The sequence below is a fragment of the Ambystoma mexicanum genome, chromosome 4p, assembly GCF_040938575.1.
Source record: "Ambystoma mexicanum isolate Mex_15411 chromosome 4p, UKY_AmexF1_1, whole genome shotgun sequence".
NCBI classification, from domain to species: Eukaryota; Metazoa; Chordata; class Amphibia; order Caudata; family Ambystomatidae; genus Ambystoma; species Ambystoma mexicanum.
This window is the reverse complement of record NC_090927.1, coordinates 813641980-813668087: the sequence shown is the minus strand read 5'-3', so window position 1 is coordinate 813668087 and position 26108 is coordinate 813641980. Positions and strand designations below refer to the sequence as shown.

The 26108-nt window shown below is 47.5% G+C and overlaps 1 protein-coding gene across 2 annotated transcripts in view; it reads right to left on the bottom strand.

Annotated features, from left to right (window-relative positions):
• The window catches only part of CFAP206 (cilia and flagella associated protein 206), a 901100-nt gene that overhangs the window by 171435 nt on the left and 703557 nt on the right, over positions 1-26108 (bottom strand). For both annotated transcript variants that reach the window (XM_069606378.1, XM_069606379.1), the window contains exons 10-11: positions 11436-11576; positions 8021-8214 (exon numbers count right to left, since the gene is read on the bottom strand). In XM_069606378.1, coding sequence (XP_069462479.1) covers positions 8021-8214; positions 11436-11576 — 335 coding nt within the window. The remainder of the gene's footprint in view (positions 1-8020; positions 8215-11435; positions 11577-26108) is intronic.

Here is a 26108-nt window from a genome sequence, read left to right as displayed (position 1 = left end):
TAAGAAAGCCTAGGCCGAAAAGTATGCACAGTGGGAATGATGACTAAGTACAGCAGCACAAGGTGTAGTGAGTTAAAGGGCACAATAAGGAGATGATCACAAAGCTGTAATTAGAGAATAATAGGTCCGTACACAATTTTAGGTAACAGTATCCAATCACGTGCAGCGTTACGAACATCGGAATGATCACTGCAAGTTCAAGTCATTGGTGATGTTAGCAAAATGGTGCTTACCAGGCAGTTAGGTTTACGGCATCAAGAGGTTGCAGAGCCAAATGCTTGTGGCGCAAATAGACAGAGTTCTTGGCCCTGTCGACTCTGGACAGGCTCAGGACAGGAAGCTGCCTTGTTGGGTGGCCTTAGTGGGTGGGCCGGCGTGTGCCTGCCGTCGAAGGGGATTGGTAGAAGAAAATTCAGTTGGCCAATCACGGCTAATTCAGCCTGATGGGGGCAATGAAAGGCAGATGCGAAATTACGGACGGCCATCTTGGAGTTGCATCTGCCTCATGGAGCCTAATGGAGGCTGAGATGCAAACACGATTTCCACAGCAGCAGTTGAAACCTTTAGTGGAACACTGTCTCAATACATCATGGTGAGGAAAGGTAGCATACATTTGATTGTGCATAGGTGGAAGATGCATTTCTTTGTGGTTCCAGTGTTAGATTGTTGTCCATTAATATTCTTAGATTTTAACTACTTATGAAGGTTCCTTCAGCTTCCCATTGGATGCAGTTTCGGTCCGGATTGTTGGGTGCGATCATGATTTCTGTTCTGTTCCGGCTGAGTTTAAAGCTGTTGGTGCTCATCCAGTTTTGTTAATTTGTGTGAGGACCAACGCCATATAGGTAAAAGGGCGTGAAGGTGCTGCTGGCGTATGCAATTGCTCATTGGGTACCAGTATGAGCTAGTTGTACCAGAACAGCACCCAGGCCTACAGGGCACGCAACCGCCAGAATTTCCAAGCTTCTTGCTGGATCAAAGAACGCAGTTGTGATATCTGTAACCAGTACTGGTTGTGTGTCCCAAAATAGATTATTTTCCTTGGGAATCCATCTCGCAGATGATCGTTCTTGGTAAACTGTCTCAGCAGCTCGTTCAGTGTGGACCAATCTAGGATGAAATGCAGACAGAGTTTTGCCATGGTGAGGAAGCTCCTTACCTTTGATGGGGACATGGGAAGAGGAGCTGCTACCTTCTCTGGGTCTACAGAATGATATCTCCTGGAATACAGATCTGAAAAATGTCACTTCCTTTTTCAAGAAACTGCATTTCATTTTGTGCAATTTGAGGCTATTTGTTCGGACACGGCGAAATACTGCAGCTCGCCCGCTGAGTTGATCCTTTCTGTTGATGCGTAAAACAGCACATTGTCACTCACACTCAACACACAGGGATGTCCCGCTAGCAGTCTCCCAATTATTGTGTTGAAAAACTTCAGCAGCTGACTAGACCTTGAAGCTAAGGGGTTTAAACTTGAAAAGCTCAAAGTGAGAGGGAAATGTTGTGATATATCTGGATGCCTCTTGCAGAGATACCTGGTGATATCCAGTGTTAAGGTTTGGTGTTGAAAAGAACATGGATCCCAGCAGGTCAGCAATGATATTGTCCAGTTTGGAGGTTGGGTGTTGTTACCTCCAAAATACTTGTTAGGTAGGCTCATGACTTATATATATCTAGATGGCATCCAACTGCTTAGGCTTAGTTTGAACGACAATTGGGGAAATTCCCTGGCATGGGGTCGTTCACCTTTTCAAATGTTCCTTCTGATTCCCATGTTTTCAGCTCAGTCACTCTTTTTTTTAGCATTTGGACTGGAAATCTCAGATGTCGTAGAGCTGCTGGTTGTACTGTTAGGTCTATGTACATGCAAACTTTGTGATCCTTTAGATAAGCAATCGCTTCAATTAGGTCACAGTATTCTTGTAGGTGCAAGTCAACCTTTTCCTGGTACATGCTGAATGCAAAGTGTACCAACCCCAGCTGCTATGCTGTGCCGCAGCTCAGCAGGTGTCCTTGGCTTCGAGTATTACACAGTAGGTGGCTCGTTCTAAGTAATGATCATTGTAAACTCTAGTGTGGCGCGCCTGTCAAGTGAAGCACACCGTACAGTGGCCCAATGAGACCCACTGTATGTAAAAATGTGCACGTTGGGTAGCACAAGCCATGGCCTTGGAGTGTGTCCTTGGAATTGGGACCATGGCAGGACACTGACTGACGCCCCGGTGTCAATTAGAACTATGACCAATTCTGATTAAATTGTTGTGCATCGTGGTTGGAGTATGCTTCTTTTGTAGTCTTGAGGGGGTAGTTGTGCCTGGCTTTGGTGCTCTGCACAACTTTGCAAAATTGTTGGGTTTTGCACATCTTACACAAGTGTGATCCGACGCTGGGCAGGGATCCCTCACAGAAGTCATGTTGACTCGTGCACGCATAACTTGCTCTCGGTGGCACTTTAGCTGACTGACTTTATCTCTCAAGTCACTTCTTTTTGCTGGGTGAGTCTTCACGGTTTGTGCGTCTTCCACAGACCGATTTAATTCCTTCCTCCGTGTGACTCTGGTGGCAGCCATCTTGTAAGATCGTCTCCGTTTGACGATAGGCTACAGTGATATTCTGGGCTCCTGATAAATTAGACCATGGAGTTGAGTAAAAAAAACAGCAGTGTATAAGTGGTGTCCTTATTTCATCCTCTTCATTCTGTACAGTGTATGATGTGTCTAGCTGTCCTCTGGTGGAATGCATCAAGTGAACCTGGGTGCCTTGACTTGCGTAACACAGTTGAACAGTCTTGTAATCAGCATGTAGTAGGGGTTGAAAGAGTCTTTGAGAGTAGATTGTGTGTACTGCCCCTCCAGCAAAGAAGAGTAGCATAGATTTCTTAATAGTACTGTCAGTTTCGCCAAGGGCTGCAAAGAAAATATCGAGTCTTTCAGTGAACGATTTGCACTGTTTTATTTGGGATTCTGCTCTGCCAGCGACATCAAATTTAGGTGTCTGGGACCCTTTAAACGCATTGTGGGTCTAGTGATGCTGTGTACTTGACAGGCCTGCACTGCGTTCGGTATCCCTGCCTGTCGGGGAACATATAGAGGAGGATGACACAGCATTGTCCCCATCATATACATCGCTGTCTGCTGTGGTTTTGGCATATAAGTGGGAGATTAGCTCCTAAGGCAGTGGTATTCAAAGATTTTCATACCAAGCCCTCCTCGAGTAAAAATATTGTTTCTGGCCCCCCTCCTCCATCTAAGGGTTGCCCCCCCCCCCTACCGGGCCCATAGGATGTCTGTGGGGTGGCCCAGGCTCTTTAAAAAATAATGATGTCTGCTTTAAAAAAATATAAGCAGTAGAAAATCTGCTTATATTTTACATTAAAAAGGGTGTGGGGCCTGCCTGGAAATCTGGGTCCCCAAGGGGATCAGCCCCCCAGATGAAGACCACTGCCCTAGGGCCATTCTCGATGTGGCCTCTAGATAAGCCCCTTCAAGGAGCAAGGTTATGTCTTTATCTGCAGCAAAACATATGGGAACAGCAGTGCCTTCCTAATAGTTCAAAGTGGGGAGCACGATCATCCTTCCTTAAGTCACTCACTAGCACCGCTATAGAGATCACTAGTCTGATGAGATAGGGCCACTGTCTTCTGATGGAGTGCTGCATGTGGGCACTGCCGCGAAAACAAGCGTGGCTTGTAGGATCAAGATTCTGCGCAGGCCTCCACACAGCGAGATTTCTCACAACCTTCGTCTCCAGTTGTTTGAGAACCAGGGGACAACTACTAACGGCCAGGCCACTTGTGGCACAGCTTGGGTGGTATAGAGCTACCAGACAGAGAGACTCATACACAGGGTAGGTACGTATTAACTACCTCACACAATAGGCTGCTTCCAGGCATGCACTTAGGCTAGAATTTCGGTAGGGGGGTGGCTAACCCTTCATATGTTGGCGAGGCGCTAACTTCTGCGACCGTGCGGGAAGGACAAACACTTGTGTTGGGGGCATCTAACTTCTTACTTTATACATCCTGATGAGACTATTTTGGTGCAGTTTCAATGTTACAACCAGTTAACTCTCCTTCCCGTCTGAAATCACACATTTAAGAACTGCTGTGAGAATGAGCCGTCTACTGTCCCCTATCCTTCCAGTCCCTGCCCTGTTAGAGCACTGATGGCTAAGGAGTGGTCTATGGAAATTTAGAGTTCCTTAACATCAAAAGAAGCTAACAAATATTCTGGTTTTCTTTGAATATTTTCCAGTTTTAGTATTAGATGCGTGGAGTTTCAGAAGTAGGAATAGAGTTGTGTAACAAGTGTTGCAAAAACAGATCTATGTATTTAGACACCTTTTCTGTTACCCAACCTATCCCACTTACAACTGGTCTAACTTCAGGGAGAATCGAATAGTGCTTCTGGAGGTTAGGGAGGAAGTATACGGTGGGTAGCGTGGGTTCCTCATTATGTAGATATCTGTAAGAACCCTTTAGAGTGCCATTTTAGAAAAATCACATTGTATTCCTGCTGAATTTGTTTGGTTGGATTATTTTTTAGCTTGGCATAATACCCAGGAGTTTGTAAATGTTGTCCTGCCACAGTGATATAATAGGTTATCTTGGGTGTTAAGGTGCAAGGCATGGGTGGTTTAGAATGGAAGTACTTTTTTCATTTCAATTTCCTCACAAATGTATGTAGAGCTATCTGTGGTTTCACTAAATCAATAGTATTAGAAGGTGCAAAAGAAAGTCCTTTGTTCAATACTTTGACCTTGTCATGATTAAGTTGTCTGCTTGACAAATTGATAATCAAGTTCTTGGATTCCTCTTTGGTCAAACTATCTGTTGATTCTTGTGATCTGATCTGGGTCTTAGTCTTCTTACATGTTCTATGTATTCTCCCTCTTTTATTGTTTCCTCCTCTACAACCTCTTTGTTTAGCATAAGCTACGCCACGAAAAAGCCCAGCGGACGAAACTGATGGTCATGCATGGCCTGTGTTACAATATGTATAATGATGTGATAAATTGAGTAAACTGCCTATGATTGAAATATGCACAACAGTGTAACAATTATATGCAAAGAACAAGTTACTTACCAACTGGTAACGTTCTTTCGTCTGGATGTTCCGCCAACGTATTCCTCATCTTAGATGTATTCGTCCAGCATTAGCTGCTTCGGAAATTTTTTCTCCGAACAGGGCGCCGCGTGTCGATTGCCGTCGAGTCGAAGTCCCTCGAAGGCCTCCGTTGAGGGTGACGTCATCGGGTATACAAGTAGCACGTGTGGCGCACATTGGCCTCAGTTCTGTTTTTCCCATCTTGCTGTGCTGTATAGATAGTGTAGGTAGCCAGGTGTCAGCCTTGCAAGAGTTGAAGTGGTAATAACACCGGAAAATCTACAGAGGGGTAGGATGGGAGGACGATGAGGAATACGTTGGAGGAACATCCAGTCGGAAGAACGTTACCAGTTGGTAAGTAACTTGTTCTTCGAATGGATTGTGCCCTCCAACGTATTCCTCATCTTAGACTCCCAAAGCAGTGTAAAGCTCTTTGGAGACTGGGAAGAGGAAGCCAGAGAACCCATGGGGGACGGTTGTGGGTGAGAGCCCAGAGGTACCACAAAAAAGTATCTAGAAATGCGAGATTACAACAAATCCAGCTGTACATCACCCATAAGGCGTACATGACTCCTCAGAGGATTGTACGATTCAAGAATGCAGGGATGCAGAAATTTCCTAAATGTGGAGAAGTGAATGTGGTAATGGTACACATGTTTTGGGCATGCCCTGAAATAAGAAGATTCTGGGGGGAGGTGGCCCACCGTTTGAATGAGAAAGGCATTAAACCAGAGGTGGAATCTTTGTGGGCGTGCATGATGGGAGGGTTTCCCAGACCATGTAAGATGAAACTTGTAAGTAAACTAAAGGACTTGGCCTACATACTGGCCAAGCGCAGGATCGCCATGGGCTGGAAAGCTATCAATAGACCAAGGGGGGAGGTGTGGTGGTGGGACCTCCAGAAATGGGTAGAAGCGGAGACAGTGGTGTGGGGGGGGAGGCAGTTAACAGAGGGGGATGACCTGGGAGAGTCATTGATGGCCTGGAGGCACTTGGTGGCCGCACTGTTTGAGTCGGCGCAGACCAACTCTGGAGAAGAAGACTCCTCTATAGGCGCAGAGGTGTGTACACCCTTAGAAGAGAAGATAGGGAATGGTGCAGTAGAGTAAGCTCAGGGGGGGGGGTACTGGAATTGAAGTCTCATCTTAATACATAAATTCACTCGAGTATAGAAAGATGGAAAGAACTTAAACCATATGGAAGATACGATTAGACACAATCCATATTGAGAGATATGGGATCCAAGACAAATCCTTTAGAACTCCAACCAAGACCTCATCTGAAGAAAAACATCCCACTACTACAAAACTTTCCTCAGGACAGACGTACCCGCTGGAGGAGAAACACAAGCTGCTTTGCTGACAACTCTGGAGCAAGAATAAAAAACAAAAATGTGGTAAAAAAATTAAGTAACTCATAGGGGCTCATTACAACTTTGCCTGTTGGGACAACATACCGGAACAATCGCTGGTAATTCCAGCACCAGTAGTTCCGGTCCCTACCGGCAGAAAAATGCCAGAATCACGGGCAGCGGGAGTACCAGTGCCCGTGATTGCGGCAATCCAATCCCATAGAGTCCTATGGGACTCGATGGGAATGGAAACTTACTGTCACTCTGCCACCTGTAGTATCCCAGTAATACCAGGATATGGGGCAGTGGAGACAAGGCGCGTTTGCCGGTAACCCGCCAGAATTACCGGCAGGTTACCGGCCCTTAGTAGCCCTAGAGGTTTAGTTTAGTTTCTTTATTTGTACCGCGCGCCAAACCCTGGGGTAACCGGGCGCCGGAGACTTAGAGACAGTTACAGCATGGCAAAAATATACAATACAAACTGTGAAATAACAACAATAAGTGTAATAGACCGGGTTACAAGATGGTCGACAAGGTCATGCGGAGAAGAAGTACATTAAGCAGAATTTTTGTTGGAAAGCCATGTTTTTGTATTGGCTCTAAAAGTCCAAAAGGAAGGTTCTGCTCTTAGGTTTAGTGGCATAGTGTTCCATAGTTTGGCAGCTAGAACAGGGAAGCTGGCGCCACCTGCTTTTTTTTAGGGAGAATTTGGGAACGGAAAGGCAATGGGAGTATGGCGTTCTAGTTGGTCTAGTTGATGTGTGATTGTGGAACTTGTCTGGCAGGTATTTGGGTGCGTCATTGGAGCGGCATTTATGGACGACGAGGGATCTGAGAGGGATTCTGTCTCGTACAGGGAGCCAGTAAGCATCTTGCCTGATGCTGGAGATGTGGGTGTGTCGTGGGATGCTGAGGGCGGCTCTGAGGGCATTATTTTGAAGCACCTGTAGTTTGTTCAGGTTGGTTCTGACGTGCCGAGAAAGAGGGTATTGCAGTAGTCCATTTTTGAGAGCACTAGCGCTCTAGTGCAGCTGGAACGAGATAGGAAAGGTTTGCAGGCGTTGATAAGCTTATTTGTATAAGCTGTGGATGAGGCTGTGGCATTCACCTGTCTTGAGCGTATACAAAGCAGATGCAATGCCGTAAAACATGTGGATAAAATTCATGGAACTTCACCTGAAGTTTTCTGTCCCCTATCGACTCAACAGTGGCATCATCCGGAAAAGAAATCTACAATGTACTGTTATGCATGCTTAGGGGAACAGCTTCTGATTCAATGGATAAGACCCACACATTTAACATTAAACGGGTTTCAGTTGAAATGTCCCACGTCTAGCTTTAAGCATACACAAACTGTTACTCATATTATTTCTTGCAAAAGTGAAATAATCATGTAGTGACCAAGATAATATTGACAGACAATCTGACGTTTATACATAGACAGAGAAAAAGAAGATCTATTTGCACTTTCTTTTTTAAAATCCTACAATACCACAACAAAGTCATTTCAAGCATGACAGAAAATGGCAGATATATTCAGGGGCAGCACAACCCTACCACTTACTTGAGAGTAAGGGGTGACAGAAGCAAACTGCTGATGGAGCTCTAGAAGCTGGATGAGCTCTGCACATTGCTTTGCTTTCTCTCCAATCAAACTAATATATTTCTCTGGATTTTGTGCAAATTCATATGCTGAGTCCTTGGAACTGAAAATATAATATTTTTCATTGTGCTTCAAAATTCCGATTTCTGGATTACCTGAAAAACCAGAACACAAACATAAATTAGTCCACCTGAAAATATCAAAGACCTTATTTGTTTTCATGACTTGGAAATAGCTTGCTTTTGCCAATAGCCAGCCACATTATTGAGATTAACATAATTATTGCTCACAAGCCATCACTGAACCACATGGATTATTTAGGGCCAAGGGCCTTCCCTTCACATGACATATCAAAAGGCGATTAGAACAAATAGTCTCCTTTCCACTGTAAATGAGAAAGGTAACACATTGGTTTAGTCAGTTCAGTTTAATAGTATTTTTATAGTGCAATCTTACGCCCATAAGGGCGCATAGGCAAGTTGAACAGTTGGCACCATATATCTTACTAGTATCATGGTGAGTTAGCTGGTGATGGAAGAATGGTTTGGAAAGAGGAGAGCGTTTTAAATATTTACTCAAATGTAGGTGGCTCTCTTCTTTCCTGAGACTGACAGGCGGGAGTTCCAAAGTGCCACCGAGAAAGATCTGTCCCTCCTTCCCCAATATTTTAGGCATCCAGGCAGGAGTGGAAATGCAATGAAGGATTTCCAAGCAGAGAGAGCCATTAGGGGTGTTCTTTTTTTTAATTGATTGATTGATTAGAGTAATCGGGCCTATTTGATACAAGACACTATGGGCAAAGCATAATTAAATATAAAAATTATAAATGGAAAAACCTTCAAAATCACCAGCACTGCTAAAGCAATAATGACATGTTAGCTCATTATCCTTTTGTCACACCTTTCCCTAGAACATGTGCCGTTCTAAGCAGATTCGGGAAGCACGGACGGTAAAAACCTGCTATACTTAAAGAGGACCTTTCCTTCAAATATCTACGTATGGGGCTGAAAAGTGCATTTAAGAACATTTCCTGATTTTCTAGGGATGACATCTCTAAATGATGAAATAATTCTACATGATCCAGAACGTCACTCAATTATTTTATATCACTATCCAAGTGGGGAAACATTAATTGGCCCCTGAAACACTTTCATATGTCCTCATAAAAGCCTGCTAGGAGACCACAGAGTGGGATAGAAGTTTGGCCTGTACACTACATGCTGGTGTCCGAAACACAGGGTGTCGACGATTTTGTTTTAAGAAGGATGCTATGATGTAACATCCGTGTGAGGCCGGACACAGAGAAACAGATCAATTATTCTAGGAGATTTTTTAATACTTGGTGTATAAGTATGAGACTGTACATATCTCCCCTTCAATTATTGTGGGAGAGTTTAAAGGCTCATGCCACACCGATCAGCCTACTCGGATATTTGTTCTGGGTGCTGATGGTAGAGGCTCTTAGACATACTGTACTCTGGTTTTGAAGTACTTCTCTTTTGAGAATAATTCTTAATACTTTGCTTTATTATAAAGCGTATATTTCCCTTACTGTGCTGATGAGTGATGAGCTATACCCTGGCCTCACTGGATAACGCCAGTCTGCTCTGTTGCACGCACTACCGTTGGAGTTGGAAGGTACTTGCTGCAAACGCTGTGCATCTACTGCAGGTTGGTCTTCCTGAACCACTCAGCAGCGGATTACAGAAAAACCTACCAACAGTAAGCAATCCCATTCGTTACTATATGTAAAGTTGACTATTTCACTGTTTAATGATGGTGTCTTTTTCTGTGAATTTTTCGAGAAAACTTTAAGAAAGGTTTATGCCAAAAAGCTGCACTCGTAGCAACCCCTCGTCCTAAAGGCAATTATTTTAGTCACTTGAAAAATGTACCTGTTTTGCAACCGGATATGAGCACTGGGCTGCGATTAACGTCTCTAGCAATCCCGTTTTAAAGGTTGGTGTCAAAGCGCACTGAGTTATAAAGAAGATGTCATCTGCCGTTTATTATATCAGACTTGCTATATATCCTCCTCAAAAAGAAGTACTCTACTTTGGTTACTGTGGGCAGACCCCACGAAGGTGCCTTGCCAACTACTAGCACTTAAGGCCATTTTGCGCCTGCATCTTAATATTGGTCTCACCTGTTTTTATCTTGATTAGCTGAAATTCTGCTTTTATGAAATGTTGGCCTTTTGTAACCTGTATTTCGCCAGATTGTATTCTTTTATACACCCATGTTTTCTGATATTGCTCATGTGTATGTATATTGTTATTTTGCTTTATGGAACACGTTTTTCCGTATAAGCATGAATACGTGTACACACTATTCTGCCATCTACAGAGTCACAGACAATAGAAAATAAGGCCATACCTGTAAGACGTCCTTTATGGACGCTTTAGCCTTGGTTTGTTTGAGCATAAAGAGGGTAATCATTAGGTATCCGGTGTGTTTCTCCACTGCAGAAATGGTTCTGACGCTTTCTCTTCTGCCGACTAGAACTCAACATGACTTGGACTATCGTGTAAGGGTAGAATGAGCCGGTAACCGACTCCGTAAAATCAGTGAAATGCAGTGGGCAGAAACAAAAGGAAGGCTGCATTTAATTAGGCAGCAGCACTGCGCTACTCGTTATCCAGAGTCACCAAGTGACTGCATTCTGGCTGTGCCCTGAGCAGCTATTGTACATAGGAAAGGACGCAGGCCTTCTTTCTGGAAACCGTCTCACTGATACATGAATGTAGTAGAACACAACCAACCATTCAATCATGCTGACCTTCTCCGATGAAGAGCGCGGTGCGCCGGTTGACCCAGAGCAAAGGAGCAACGAGGCGCGATGTCCATGAAGCTGTGTTGAGCTTCAGAACCTGGGCAGCCCAGTATCCCCAGTATGGATGTCTATTCCCACCATTTCTTAGCTTTGAAGACACTAGATTTGAATGTTGACTTCATGTGCCACATATGTCATCTCCTGTAGTTTTTTCAGGGGTTGAAAGTGCAGATGGTGTCACTTGCATGACCTCTTGCATTCTGTGAACATGACAGCTGTTTGTAGAAGTGTAAAGAACTGGATTAACCATTAGCCGAGCCAACAGCATTATTATTATAATTATAGAGTGGACCTCGGAGGAAAACAGGCTCACTTGACTGCTCCAATGTTGACATCAGTGAAGTGCACATTTGAGATAGATTTCTGCACAACATATAGAATAATCTCCTGAGCGGAGTGGCTATTCCATCTTCCCGTCACCCAGAAGAGTACATGAAGAAGCCTTCCGAGCATCTCCGCTTTTCAGCAGGACACATCTGAAATAGGACACATGAACGCATAGCTTTGAGGACAATTACATGGTTTGTGATTAAGAGAGCACACCTGGCAGAAGAAGGCCATCCGCTGCAGCAAGAGCGTAACCACAGAATCCATGATACTGAATGGGAAGTCTCTCAAATCCAGGCGTGTTTTCTGGGAAAAACCACTCTTGCACTCGGAAATCGGAAACGCTGATTCTCTTTCCTAGAAAACAATATAAAAAGGAAACGCTGTTAAAACTGGAAACTGTACATTGTACAATAATGCCGAGTGCTACACACCAACGGTTGGAAACCAGGTGGCAGGGACTACAGATTTGTCATCAAAGGAATCACATTCTGAAGCCTAGGGGATTAAAAAAGCATGCAGCATGGAGAAATATATGAAGATAGCATGCACGTAAAACAAGCAGATTTAAAGGCACGCATGTGCTTTGTTTAAAGGGAAATTGAAATCCTTCTGCTCACTCTGCCCTCTCCAACATATCACCACGCATGTATCACAATAAAGATCGGGCAAGGACCATGAAACACAGCTTCTTGGAAATTAGGAATCACAATTATCGATACATTATTACTGAGTATTATATACAAACACACACACTGTGGAGCCCATTTTAAAAATGTACCATTTCATGCATTGCTTTTAGTCCACGCCATATTTTCTGTCATTGATATGAAGGAGCAGAGAAGCGGATCATATGTTACGATTCCTCCTTTCCCTTCCTCTGCGCCATGCAAATACTCCTGTCTTTCGCCAGCATGTATTTTCATGCTGGCCCAAATGCTGTGGGTTCCTATGGAGTCCGCCTGCATCCAGCAAACACCATCAAAAAGTAGTCAGACTCCATAGGCTTCCATTGCAAACGCTGCCTGCCATGCGTACATAGCAGGCTGCGTTTACTCATTTTGTATGGCGCAGTGTAAACGCATGTATGCTGCCTTTTTACACACCACTTTGCACTCCGCTCTACAAAAGTGGAAAATTGCGCCGAGGGGCCCTGCCTACGAAAAAGTGTAAACGTAGCAGGTACCCTTCGTGTAATTTACTCGGAAACTCGAAAATTAGCTCCCATGTTTTCACTCTTGATTTGAGTACCGAGTAGCGCCAAATTGTGAAGAAACGTCTATCAGAGGAATATACATACTATCACTCTTGATACAATGTGTTTACATCCTGCTATCCACTCGTCTTGGGGAGAGAAGACAGCAAGTTTTATGAATACCACTTCATCCCATCAGCATTCTTTTGTATTCCATTTCTCAACTGCTCATGCTCCCCTGATACCTCCTCATGAATCATCAGTATTTATAATAGGGGAGCCAGCTGCTCACTTGGCTCTCCAAAAAGCAGTGCACTACACTACGCTGCAGCACGTTTTATTATGGAAACTTGGAAATTTCACCGAATGATCTCCATCCTACACAAACTACATTGGCTTGCACTGCAAGCCAGGATACTGTTCAAGACTGCATGCTTCATCTACAAAGCAGTCACGAGTTGCACACCAGCGTACCTGGTGACTAAGCTCCACCTAGCTCGTGGAACATACTCCTCGCACAGTTAATCGACCAACCCGCTTGAATCACAACTCGTCCACAAAGACGCGAAACAGTCCTTCTCTTGTCATGCACCCACTGTCTGGAACTCGATCCGTGTCAGCTCGGAATACCCCCACAATCTTCGAATTTCACAAACCTCTCAAAACATTGCTCTTTCAACAACACGTGACCAAGGACCAATTCCTAGGGGCGCACATACTGACGCACAGACCGATGCAGACGTCACAGTAGTGCGCTACTGTTAAACAATGCCAGCCCAACTGCTGGTTACCCATACTCTGTACAGCGTTTCGCTGCTCTCGAGCTAGGTTGGCGCTGTAAACAATAAAACAAAAAAATAAATAAAAAACAAAAAGGAGGGTCTACAGTCAGCCTCTTTATAAAATGGGAGACTTCTGGTACTGGGCCAGAACAACTAGTTAGTCCAGTTAGGGTGCATCCTCGAAGTGTTTCTCCTCATTGGGTGTAGGAAAGTCTTGCTTCTCGCAAGGCCCAAAGGTTCTCACACTAAGATGCTGTTGGATTTAGTTCATGAGGCTAGAAAGTCTGTCATTGGGCGGCTAGTTGGTATTGGATTTAAGCACCTTGGACTCGAAAGAAGCCGCAGAAAAATGGGCCGGGTTGGAGATGTAATATGTAAAAGTCCCGTCTAGTTCTGGGGACCACCAAGTGGATGACTTAAGGGCCAATGTGCCCTTCCGAGCCAGTGGATAATGGACCGGGGGCATTATGAAGAGGATCCCCTGGTCACCCTTCCTTTGTTCCAATCACTTTGCAGGGGACAGATACAGAAGAGATGGGTATGCACCCCTTTGCCAACAAACCCAGAACGTTCTTCTTAACAGAAGCAACATTCCCAATAGAAAGCCCTGAAGACCTGTGCTCGATACTATGTTACTAGTGCACAGTTTTCTGACAGCAGGTTTACCTACACAGGATACACACTAACAAACATATTGTCTCCTGGCAGAGCATCTCCTCTCCAAGGAAACATAGTTGCAAGCTTACCTCGAGCCATTTTCTGTGCACATGCAGAAGAGTTAAATAGACTGCCAAGGGAGGTGGAAGTGGTACTAAGTAAGTGCTGGTAAAATCGGACAGTGAAAATGATACTAAGATCAAGTAGGAAGTGGCAACATTAGAGAGTGGAGGTGATTTTGAGGCTGAGGTGGTAGCATTCCGAACCAAAGGTGGTAGTGAGGAGGTGGGGGGCTGGTTGAAGGGCTTGAAAGAGGGTATACCTCATGAGAATGCACTGCGAGAAGAACCTGGGAACAGATCAGAAGCAGTAATCAGGAGGGACTGTCAGTGGGGGACATCTTGAGGAGGAAGGAAAAGTAAAAGATAATGATGAGCCAGAGGTGTGGATCAGCTAATGCAACTTATTTAGTCCTCTTTCGAAGGTTAAGGCTAACCAGGTTCCCCGTAGGCAGGCCCAGAAGGTAGGAGAAGGAAGGACAGCGGGACAGGAAGAGCATTTCAGGAGTAGAACAGCAAAGAACAAGGCAGGCCCAAAGTGAAACCTCTCCTTCTCGCTCTAGCCGTCCCTCAGTAATGGCTACTGCAGTTTTACCAGACTGGCTTGAAATCTGCCATCACAACCTAGATGTGTTACGAGATGGAAGCCAGCAACTAGTTAATCACAAGAAGAAAGGGTGCACAATCTCCTTAAGCCAGCAATGATACAAAGCAAGGGTTTAGGTACTCCTGTGTCCAAAAACAGGAGGAGCTGAAGAGGTCAAGAAACCCCTTCTAGGACATGGTTAGGGTCCAGGGTTTACGGAGAAGAGACTTTGATAGGTTCCTGTAAGTCAGTGAGGTCCAACCAGGTATGGGAAAGAAAGCCACCCAAAATGTTTGCTTTCAAATACGCTGTTTAAATAGGCTATGCTGAGTACTTTAACCACATAAATAAGGTTGAAAATGAACATATTGGTCACATTGTGAAAAATGGGAGTGGAAGTTGCTGTCGTGGTGTATCAGGGCCAGCTTACTGGTCCAAGCCTGGCAGTCAGCTTACTGGTACAAGCCTGGCAATCCGACATCTGACACTACTTGCCACAAGGTGACAGAGATCAAGAATTACGCCAAGAAAACTGATATGGTTAGGTTTATTTGGCCAATTGTGTATGGGAGGATAGGTCTGTAGGACCCTCCTCCCCCACATTGGCCACCTACGTGAGGCTCATGACTCATCAGCAGCCCCCTATGCACCTGGGCACGGGAGGCAGGGTGGCTGCTGATCGACACGCAAGGCCACCCAACCCGTAGTGTAACATACCATAGACACCATTTTGTCAACGCCAAGACTCCATTTTAGATACACTGAACCAAGCCCGTGCGAAAGCTGTAGCTTGGCCCCCGCTGACCGTGCACAGAGAGCCTTGCACTTCCCCCTTGCCTCCACCCAATGGCAGATCCGCTGAAGGCCCGTTCTCACGAGCAACCAGACACGAACAAGAATCAGAACAAAACTGTATCATTTACCTTCTGCAGTACATCACTGCCCTAGAAGTGACCTGACTTGTAGCCGGAGTCTGGAAAATAACAAGAACCATCCCAATGAGGTATGCCCCGACCCTGCATCTAACCCCCAGCATTCAAAATATATGGTGTCCATGACCTCCCTCCATGACCCATTGTCCAGAACCCTCAGATGAAGGGCTAACTACAGATACCAAACCCCGACAGTTTAAATGTGTGTTGGAAAGGGATAAAACTCATAAGGTTATTAAAGCAAGATGACCACTGCCCGCCGCAAGACACCACGTGCCCTAAAGGTTTAATGTAATTTCTCGGAAAACCCTACCTTGTGCTAACTGTTTGCTGCTAATGTACAAAGGACAGGTGAAAAGCAATATATAGAATGCTTGTGTGTGTTGCAGTGAAACACGCTTGAATAGCATGTAGGCCATCTAAGGCATTAGGCCAGTTTTTACTATAAACGAAAATGTTAGATTTACATATTGCTTCCATGCTCCTGAGTACACGACCCGACCTGATACTACCTCACGTTTGTTATTCAACTGACTGTCTCATGAATTACAAGTATTTGATCGACTAACGTTATGTATTGCATATGCCACTGGAAGCCTCCATTGTTATGAATGTAGAAATGTACGCGTATGTAAACAGCAGAATTGAGTAATTATCCTAATGCTCCCAGCTTTAGCATTCGTCCTCTCTAATGGTATAACTGTGCAGCCGAGTGAATAGATAATTGCTCGGAGTTAAAGGCCATCTCCCCCTCCTCCCGCCAAGGCCCGCTGGGGCTTGCTGGTGCCAGAGCAGCACAACCTCACCTCCCCACATTCCTGCTGGACCCGCTTCAACGGATTACCTCCCCCATGTCAGAGGCCGCTATGGCCTGGCCAAGTGAATTATGAGCTACCTGGTCCTAAATCCGACCGCCTTGAGGGGCCAGTTATGTGCCCTTATTGACCCAATGGTATTCCAGTTCACTCCGAGTTTAACGGCCATGGAGATAGTTATTCACCCCTGTAGTAACATATCGTAAAACCATCCCTCACTACATCAAACAGAATAGAATGACAAAACAGTTTACCCCGTGCCCCCTGACCAGACACCTGGACTCATGAAACTAGGCCCTTAGGTTAAGGGTAACTGTATACTGATGTATTGGTGAAGCTTCATGTTGCATACTGTTTCTCTCTGTTTCCCACTTGACCTTAGAGTAATGCATTGTAGCATTTGCAGGACAACTGGAATTGTATAGTATGAGTCTGTGTGTGTGGCCACAAGGGCCAAGTGTTAGTGCAGCCACCAATCATCGATACAGACCGCGTCCAACCTGGCAGCTGCACCCCAAAGAGCCCAGCTGACCCGTCCACCCCAGGTTGGCATCACGCAGACGTTCACAAATTCTGGAGCAGCGCCTCTACACATCGTTTATAGTCTAGCCAGTGCCACCCAATCCCCGAAAGTATGTGCCCATATAGCTTACATCATGCATGACGTATTTTTGTAATAAATATGACTGTCTTTGCTATTGTCAGACAGAGCGCTCTTGGAGTTTGCAGAGTCCTTTGCATGCCCTACATCGATTTATATAAAACTCTTAACTTCACCCGCACTTGGTCGTGGTCTCATTCCCTCCTGGGGTGTGTCCGTTATTGCCTCTCGCTAAGGGGGGTTACTGCCTTATTGGGGACGCTTGCTTTCAGTGGTGACCGCGAAGGCGTGATTTGCCTTTTGTCGTCCCCTTTTGGCACGAGACGTTCCGGGCCGCAGTGGAGACGCACGGTGCGCCCGCTCAAGAGAGCTGCCCGCCTACGGCAACTGGTACGCTTAGACGTGCGCATGCAGTAAGCCGAAAGGGTACGGGTCCCGCTCCAAAACCGCTCGCCGGGGGCAGCCATTGAGTGTGAGGCAGCGCCGCCTGGACGGACCCAGTCCGGAGACTCTCGGATCAAGACGGGCACGTGAGTATTAAGTGCGAGTGACAATAAAAGGAGTGGGGGGGCAGATTATAAGAGGTCAGGTAGAGGTAAACTTGTGGGTACTTTAAAAATATCAATACTATTCTCTTTCCCTGCATATGGCCATTTGGATAATAAGGTGTAAAAGGGAAGACGAGAACCTAGCTCTGCAAGGGGGTAGAAGGCGGCGCACATAGTGCTATCTTGACTAGTACTGGGAATAAGTTGAATACTGGAAAATAAAAGCGAGGGTGTCTGAAAAAAGGGAGACACAGTGTATACATTAGAAACTGCTTTTTTTTCTTCTTTACTCTGGGTGATTAAGTACTAGTGGAAACGATATAACCTCTAAGGCTCAAAGGGGAGAATTGGGTGAGGGTGAAAAGGCCTTAAAAGGGAGGGTCGTTGTTAAGTGTTGTATGTTAAAAGTTTGAATGGGGGCGTGGCTTGGAGCGCCATCGATGTGGTCGCTCCTCTAAAGCCGCCCGTGGATGGCCCGCTGCTGCCGTAAAAATGTTGCGATTCATGTGTGGTAATTAGGCCACCAACACCAGCTAAGGTGATCGGAACCTCCAGAGCATAAGTGGGCCAAAATCCAGAGGCTAACGCTGGAGCGTTATGCCCGAATTCGGCACTCGAAGACCAGCATACAGCGCCAGCCAGAAAACCAAGATGGCGGATGCGGAGGATCCTAGGAAGGGGAGGCGGACCCCACTGTGATAGTCATGCGAGAAGACCTGAGAGCCCAGAGAAGAGAGGCGGTCTAGCGCCCTGCATCGTGTGAGCGCCCCCAGTCCCAGCTTCGGAGGGTGGCCCAGGACGGGGAAGAGGCGGACGGCGCCCTGAACAGGAGAACCTGCATCGGCCCCAGAGCGTAGGATGCAACAGCTGGAGCGGTGGTGAGACCACAGCCGGGATCCCCCCGCTCTTACAACACGAACGGGAGCAGGCGGCGCGAGGGAAACACCTACCCGGGAGAAGAGACACGGCACAGCAAGTACAGCTGGGTCGGGCTGGGCTTCCCTCGCTGCCGACGGACAGCCGCAACGAACAACGTGGGTGGAGGCCCCTCCACCCCGCTTCAAGGAAGGTCACGTGAACGACCTCCAGCCCCCAACATCGAACCCCGGCTGGCCGGGCCCCTCCCCCCAGCAGTTGAAACTCCGGGAGCACGGGGCACAGTGGGGACCCCCCGGCCAACTTCAACACACGAACTGGCTGCGACCTGAGACCCTGACATCAGAGGATATCCCAAGGAGGTACCAGTGCGGAACCCCCTCCAGGCCAACCATCCTGGAAACACTGGCCTGAACATCCTCCCCACTGCTGGACACTGCTATTGCGGGCTCAACATTGGCCCCACTCCCATAAACCGCCAACAGATCCACGAGGACTTGCCCCATTTATAGGATCGGCCGGTGGCAGTCCAGGGACGGGCCTCACGGCCACTAATTACCAGCATTGCCACCTTCCCCAACGCAGCAGATTGTTGGCAGCTGCCCAGAAGCTGGCCCCGTCACCACCAGAGGTCCCCCCCTTTTGTTCGCAGGCGGCATTGAGGCACCACCCAGGGAAAGGATATACACTGCTGGCGCCATATTGAATCAGCACTGGCTGGGTCCCCCTCTTCACCCGAAAAGCAAATCAAGCCTACAACAAATCCATGCTTGCTCCAACCAACATAGCAGACGAAGGTCCCTACCAGCCGAGGCCCAACGCTACAAGACCTCTCATCCCCCCGAAAGCTTCCTGGGGCGCCCCGGCCCACATTACCACTCAGCAACTCGGTCCAACTCCAGTTAACAAAGCTGGCCCCCAGCCCTTTCCCCAACGCAGGAGGAGCGTCGCAAGGGTGACCATTGGGGGTACTCAACTGCCCAGCCCAATAACGCGCTCAGATCCGCAAAAGCCACTTCAACAGAGTTCTCGGTGTGATTGTTCCTCCACAAGTCTTCTTCCACCAATCCTTCCTGGCGTGGCCACCCTGCACAGCTAGCATGTCTAAACTAACGAAAGCCAGTAAAAACTCAGACATTACCACTATGTTCACAACAGCAGACAAGGGGAAAAAACAGGACCCTCGTAAACTTACCCCGCAGAAACACCAAGAAGAGAGTGAAGCCCTTGCTACCAAAAAAGACCTGGTGGCTTTCATGGCGGATATCAAGACGGAACTTTGCTCCTGCCTATCAGAACTCACCACCAAAGTAGAACAGACGGACCTAAGGGTGACGGAGGTGGAGCAGAGACTGGGAGAGATCGAAGATCGCTCGCAAGATCACACAACCACATTGGGGGAAGTCCAGCACGCTATTAGAGCACTACAAGACAAGAATGAGATCCTGGAGTTCAAACAAGAGGACCTCGAAAATAGAGCGCGTCGCAACAATCTCCGGATTCCAGGCGTTCCCGATAAAAACCTGGCGGAATACATAGGGAACTTCTTCCAGGCCTTGCTCCCGGATCTGGACCATTCCCAGCTTCTCCTGGACCGCACCCACAGACTGCGCCCGCGCCGGGGAGTGGACTCAGACCTCCCCCCAGATGTCATTACCAGGGTCCATTTCTTCACTACTAAAGAGGCCATCTCAGCCATCAGCCGCACTAGGGACAAAATCTCTTTTCAGGGCACTCCACTTCAGATCTACCAAGATCTCTCAATACTTACCCTCCAAAAAAAGAAAAGCTCTCTGACCTCTGGCACTCTTTCTCCAGGACCAACAGATGCGTTATAGATGGCTATTCCCAACGGCCTTGTCATTCTCCTACAAAGGCATGGTACAACAAATCAGTCATATAGAGGACGCAAACAAAATCATGCATCCAACCTCACCCAGGGAGACCTCCTCGCCAAGCCCAGAGGTAACTGAGGACCCGGAGCGGCCCCCCTCCCCAAAGCCGAGGCGGTCATCATGGTCAAAGGTACAATGGAACAACAGGAGGAGATAACTAAGGGCAATCTTGCGCCCTAGGGACCCAAAACACACCTACCTCCCGACCACCTGGCCTGGCTGCACAAGCAACCATCATCTTACTGCTAAATGAAGATACCCCGGCAAGGGCGGCGGCAGAATGTACCCACGATCTTGCCCATTCCAAGGAAAGTTGCAACACCGATTTCCTGGAAACCCACGTTGCACAACACTTCAATTCTCAAGATGGCCCAGTTGGCCAAGGGTGCGTCCACACACACAATGTTGGGCCACCCGCTAGTTAAAGTTACAACCTCCCGTTGGGGGCACGTGTTAAAACTCCAAGTGCAGGATGACACACTCTTAGCGCACACCAACAATGGCGACTGGTCCACCCACTTTCAACTCCCCCCCTCGGGCCGAATGACTGAGAGGGACCCGACCTCGGATCACCAAACCCTAAGACTCCTCTCCCTAAACGTCAATGGGCTGAACTCTCCCACCAAACGAAAAGCAATCCTGCTAAAACTCCAGGATGAAGAGGCGGCAGTGGCCATGCTCCAGGAGACCCACCTGCTACCTGCAGACGTGGGCCGGCTCCGCTCCCGGCTGTATCCACTCCAGTTTTTTGCTTCAGGAGGGACTAAAAAAAGGAGGCACTGCGATCCTCTTCAGGAAGGACCTAAACCCCCCCATGTCCTGGAAATGAAAACATGTCTGGAAGGCAGATTCGTAGCAGTCAAATGCCTCCCGCTAGGAGACCTATACACCTTCGTCTCAGTGTATGCCCCCAACACTGGATAACCGAAATTTTACGATTCATTGGGCGCCTCCCTCTCAAGCTTTGTAGAAGGCCAAACAATCAGAGGGGACTTTAATGGGGTACCAGACCCTATGAGGGACAGCTCTCACCCCCGACTCCGAGCAACTTCACCCAGGCGCTAAGCCTCCTACATCTGTTCCGATCCCTGGATGTGGTAGACACACGGCGGGTGATTCATTCCACCGAAAAAGACTTTTCCTATTACTCTTACGTCCACCGAACTTTCTCGAGGATCGACCTCCTCCTGGCTTCCCCTCAAACACTCGCCTTTGTCAAGGAGGTATGCATCGGCACAAGAGCCCTATCTGACCATGCCCCAGTAATCCTGGAGATCCGGGCACAAAACCCCCAGACTCAATGCTCCACGCAGATGGTCGCTATATGACCCAATCCTCAATGACATGTCAACAAGGGACAAGATCGCAACTGCGATCAAGAACTTCTTTGAAGAGAATCCAACCTCAGATACCTCTGTGGAAAATAACTGGGACGCCATGAAGGCAGTGATCAGAGGCGCCTTGGTTGCACAAGGAGCGGCCTATCACCGATCCAGGTGGCAGAACCAGATAGCCCTAGAGGAAGAACTGGGAGCAGCAGAGGAAGCCCACAAGAAAAAAGGCTGGTCTCCCAGGACACAACGAGCCATACGCACAGCCAGGAAAAAATTGGAAGCTCACTATGCGGAGCAAACCGCAATACTCATGGCTAAAGCTAAACAATCATATTACGCGAAGAACAACAAGGCAAATAAAATCCAAACTGGCCAAACTAAAACTAACTAATATGATCTCTGGGCTGCGTGACTCCCAAGGAGTCATTCAATACTCAGAACGCAAAAAACAGCAACTGGCGGTGGACCACTGGACCCAGGTTATGACAGGTACCCCACGAGACCAGACGAAACAAAAGGAATATCTACAAAGTGCGGCGCTGCCCTGCCTCTCCGACACGGCGAGAGAGAAGCTGGAGGCACCGATCATGGGGGAAGAGATCGAGGAAGCTATCAAGTCACTCAAAACTCGATGGACCCGGATGGATTCACGGCCAGGTTCTACAAGGTATTCAGACTCCAGCTGGTTCCCCCCTTGGCAACACTCTAATTCTTTCAGGGAGACGGGATCGGTGACCCCCCTCGATGCAGGAATCAACCACCATTCTCCTGCTCAAACCAGGGCAAGATCTGAGAGACCTGACCTCATACAGACCGATAGCACTGTTGCATATAGACTCAAACCTATACTCTAAAATTTTGGCGAATCGCCTGGCCTGCGTCCTACCAGAGATCATCCAGCCAGACCAGGCTGGCTTCGTCCTACACCGAACAGCAGGAGATAATATCCAGAGAACCTTAAATCTAGTGGACCTCACAGCACGAAACTCCCAGAAACTAGTCTTAATGGCCCTAGATGCTGCCAAGGCATTCAACAGGGTGGACTGGTCATTCATGAGACATGCCCGGGGCCTTTGGCTTTGGGACAGCATTCCAGACGATGGTATTGGCTAACTACGAAGGACCAAAGACTCTCCTGAGGATTAATGGATCTATTTTAGCCCAATCCCCCTGTCCTGTGGAACTAGACAAGGCTGCCCGCTGTCACCTCTGCTTTTCTCACTCACGATGGAGCCCTTCGGCCCAAAGAATTAGGCTAAACAAACAGATCAAAGGCCCGCAGGTCGGCCCATCGCAACACAAAATCGCTCTATACGCCAATGATGTCCTGCTCATGATTTCGGAGGCCCATTCATCCCTGAAACACGCCCTAATAGAAATAGCCAGCTATGGAGAGTTGTCCAGCTTTTCAGTAAACATTACCAAGTCGACAGCCCTAAGCATCGGCCTACCCCCGGAAGAAAGAGACACTGGCCAAGATGTGCCCAATTACGTGGAAAAAAGGGCACTCCCCTACCTGGGAGTTTTCATCCCGGCAAACCCAAAAGACACGTACAAAGCCAACTTTCCCCGGTGTTCAAAGAACTAGAGGGAGACCTGAAGCGTTGGGCGACCCAGGAGATCTCGCTAATGGGGCGCATAACAGCTTGCAAGATGAATCTCCTTCCGAGGTTTCTGTTTCTTTACGCCTGCTCCTCCTTCCCAGTAGCAATCCCTGCGCCAACCCTCCGAGATCTACAAAGGAAGATGCTGAAATTCATCTGGAAAGGTAAAAAAGCGAGAATCCCCTACAAAACACTGCTGGGGGGGCTCCAAACCGGGAGGGCTGTGGGGTCCCGGATCTACAGGCCTACAGAGTGGCAGCCCAATTAGCACAGGTCCATGCATGGCAAATGATCACAAACCGCCCTAGATGGGTGGAATTGGAGCAATCACAGATTCCCCTACCTCTGCGATTCCTGCCACACATCCCACCCTCCCTCAGAACTCACTGGGGAGACCTTCTTCTAGCAACCAAACATACCCTAAGCTCCTGTGACTGGGCACTAAGACGAAAGGGAGTCCCGAGGGGTCTGAGCCCACAATCCCCGATCTTCATCAACCCAGCTTTTGCACCCGGATGGAACCATCGAAACTTCCGAAATTGGATAAGCGGCGGCCTGGAGACCATAGATCAGCTATATGCGGGAGAGAGGCCCCTCACATTTGAACAATGTAAAGAAAAGTTCCAGCTCCAGGAAAGAGACAGATATACTTATATACAATTGCGTCACTGGAGCTCGCACCCCCAAACTCGACAGGCGGCAACTCGACCTCTCACCGCTCTGGAGCTAACACTCAAGGACCCCCCGACTCGAGGCAGGGTATCTACCCTATATAGCCGCTTCCTGGGCAACTTTCTGATAACAAGAACCCGCTGCATGGCCCAATGGGAGGCCGACCTGGGACACCCGATGGAGGACCAGACCTGGGTAGACATCTGGACCCGAGCACACGCCTCATCCACCTGCGTCACCAACAGGGAATGTGCATACAAAATAATGCTACGGTGGTACTACCTGCCCCTTAGACTCCATCACATGAACCCCCAGGTAGACTATGCTTGTTGGAGAGGCTGTGGCCACCCAGGCGCCTTCTTCCACATGTGGTGGACATTTCCGAAAATCCATCAATTCTGGAAACTATGTCTGGGAACCATCACACAAATCACCGGGACAACGATCCCGCTGGAACCAGAACCAGAACCAGTCCTGTTGGGAGTCCCGATCCCCGCGGTCTACCCACGCTCTGGGAACAGAGCGAAACTGCTGACCCAATGCCTGCTAGCTGGGAAAACGGTGCTGGCCCAAAATTGGAAGTCCCCAGATGGACCCCTCATGGCCCATTGGTGGGCAAAGCTACGGGACATATTGATCGCGGAAAAAGTGACTGCGGCAAAAGCAGGGGTTCTTCACCGATTCCAGAACATTTGGGCCCCGGTACTAGAATATGACCAATGTTTCCCCGCCCTGACCTACAAACCTATCAAGGCCCGATGGTCCCTGAGGGGGCAAGAAAACCCTGAAATAGACCCATAGAGAAAGAGGTAAACGATTGACCCAAGGGGGACAATTCCAGCACAAGACCAAAAGGAAGGTGGGGACAAGACTTGTGGGGGAGGCCTGGGGATCAGCATGCCTAAGTTACTGTACATGTTACATGTAATTGACAACCTGCCTTGATTTAAAATAAACTAATTTAAAAAAAGAAGTTTGTTGAATGTCTGTTTTATGTTGCATATGCTATACTATTAGTGTTCCAAAATTGCATTATAGAGAAATTATGTTGAATTGATGGTACTAGAGGGTTTTTGTGGTGTGGTCCTTGTAAGTGTGACCCGGTAAGATTTAAGGCATTAATATTGTGAACAAACATTTTTACACTTCAGACTTGGTAGTGATAAGAAACATATATGTGAGTCACAGTAATAGTCACAGACAACACAGGAGGGTGAGCAACGAAAGCATAACATGGGGGAGGAAACAACCCTGGCTCATATCTGTAAGAATCTACCTGGTTATGCAGAACGTATAAACAAGTACCATGACCAGTAGGTCACGGAACTAAAAGGAGAGGGGCTACCCCAGGTATGGCCACAAGGAGGGTCATTTGATAAAAGTGCCTTGGACAGGGTAGCCACATGTACATTCATAAAATACAAGGGAAAACAGTTCCATAATAGAAGAGAGATACTAGATCTTTGGAGGTTGTTTGAAGAAGTGCCCCCACTTAAAAAGAAAGATATAGCACTTGACCGGCCCACCACTCCGTTGGCAGCAAATGAAAGCGAAGGTGAGGGAAGGGGGAAAGAAGGGTCAATAGAGGTAACACGCCTGTACCCCCTCCTAAACAAACCAGTTCCCGCCGAGGGGTATAGTGATCCCACGTATGTGCCCACCACTGCCCCAACAGCTGCCCCACAACCAACTGCACCACCACCCTATGAGTGCACCAGACCTAGTGGACAGGTAAGTACCCCTGCAGTAGACATTGAAAAACTAACAGAAGATTTAGATTCCAGGCTCTCAATGGCCAGAGATGGGCTATCCAGAATACGAAACATGTGTGGACAGAGTGGGACAAGCATGTCAAGAACAGAACTAATGCCTAGGGCACAAACACTCGACAGGTCCAAAGAGGAAGGGTGGAAGAAGGGATAAATACTTTTTAGAATACAGGAAGAACTAACTAGGATAATAGAGTTGGAACCACATGATCTCGGAGAAAGCACAGGAGAGGAAGGGATGGCCACTGGGGGAATGGAAGAGCAGTGGTGTGCTATAAAGGATGATGAGCAAGAAAATGGAAGGTTGGGGACAGCAGCTGGAGGGAGGTCAGAAAGGTTGGATGATACCCCACTAGGGAGAGCCATGGAAGAGAAGTGGAAGAGGAGTGGACAGGGAGGTTAAGGAACAGGATGGGAAGAATGGCCACTGTGGGGAGGAAAGGGTCAAAGGTGAGTATTGGGAAAGGGAGTAAAAGTAAATTACAACTCCCATTGATACATAGAGGAGGTGAGAGGCCAAACTATATACCCTGGGCTCAGATGGATAAGGCAAACCTATTAAAA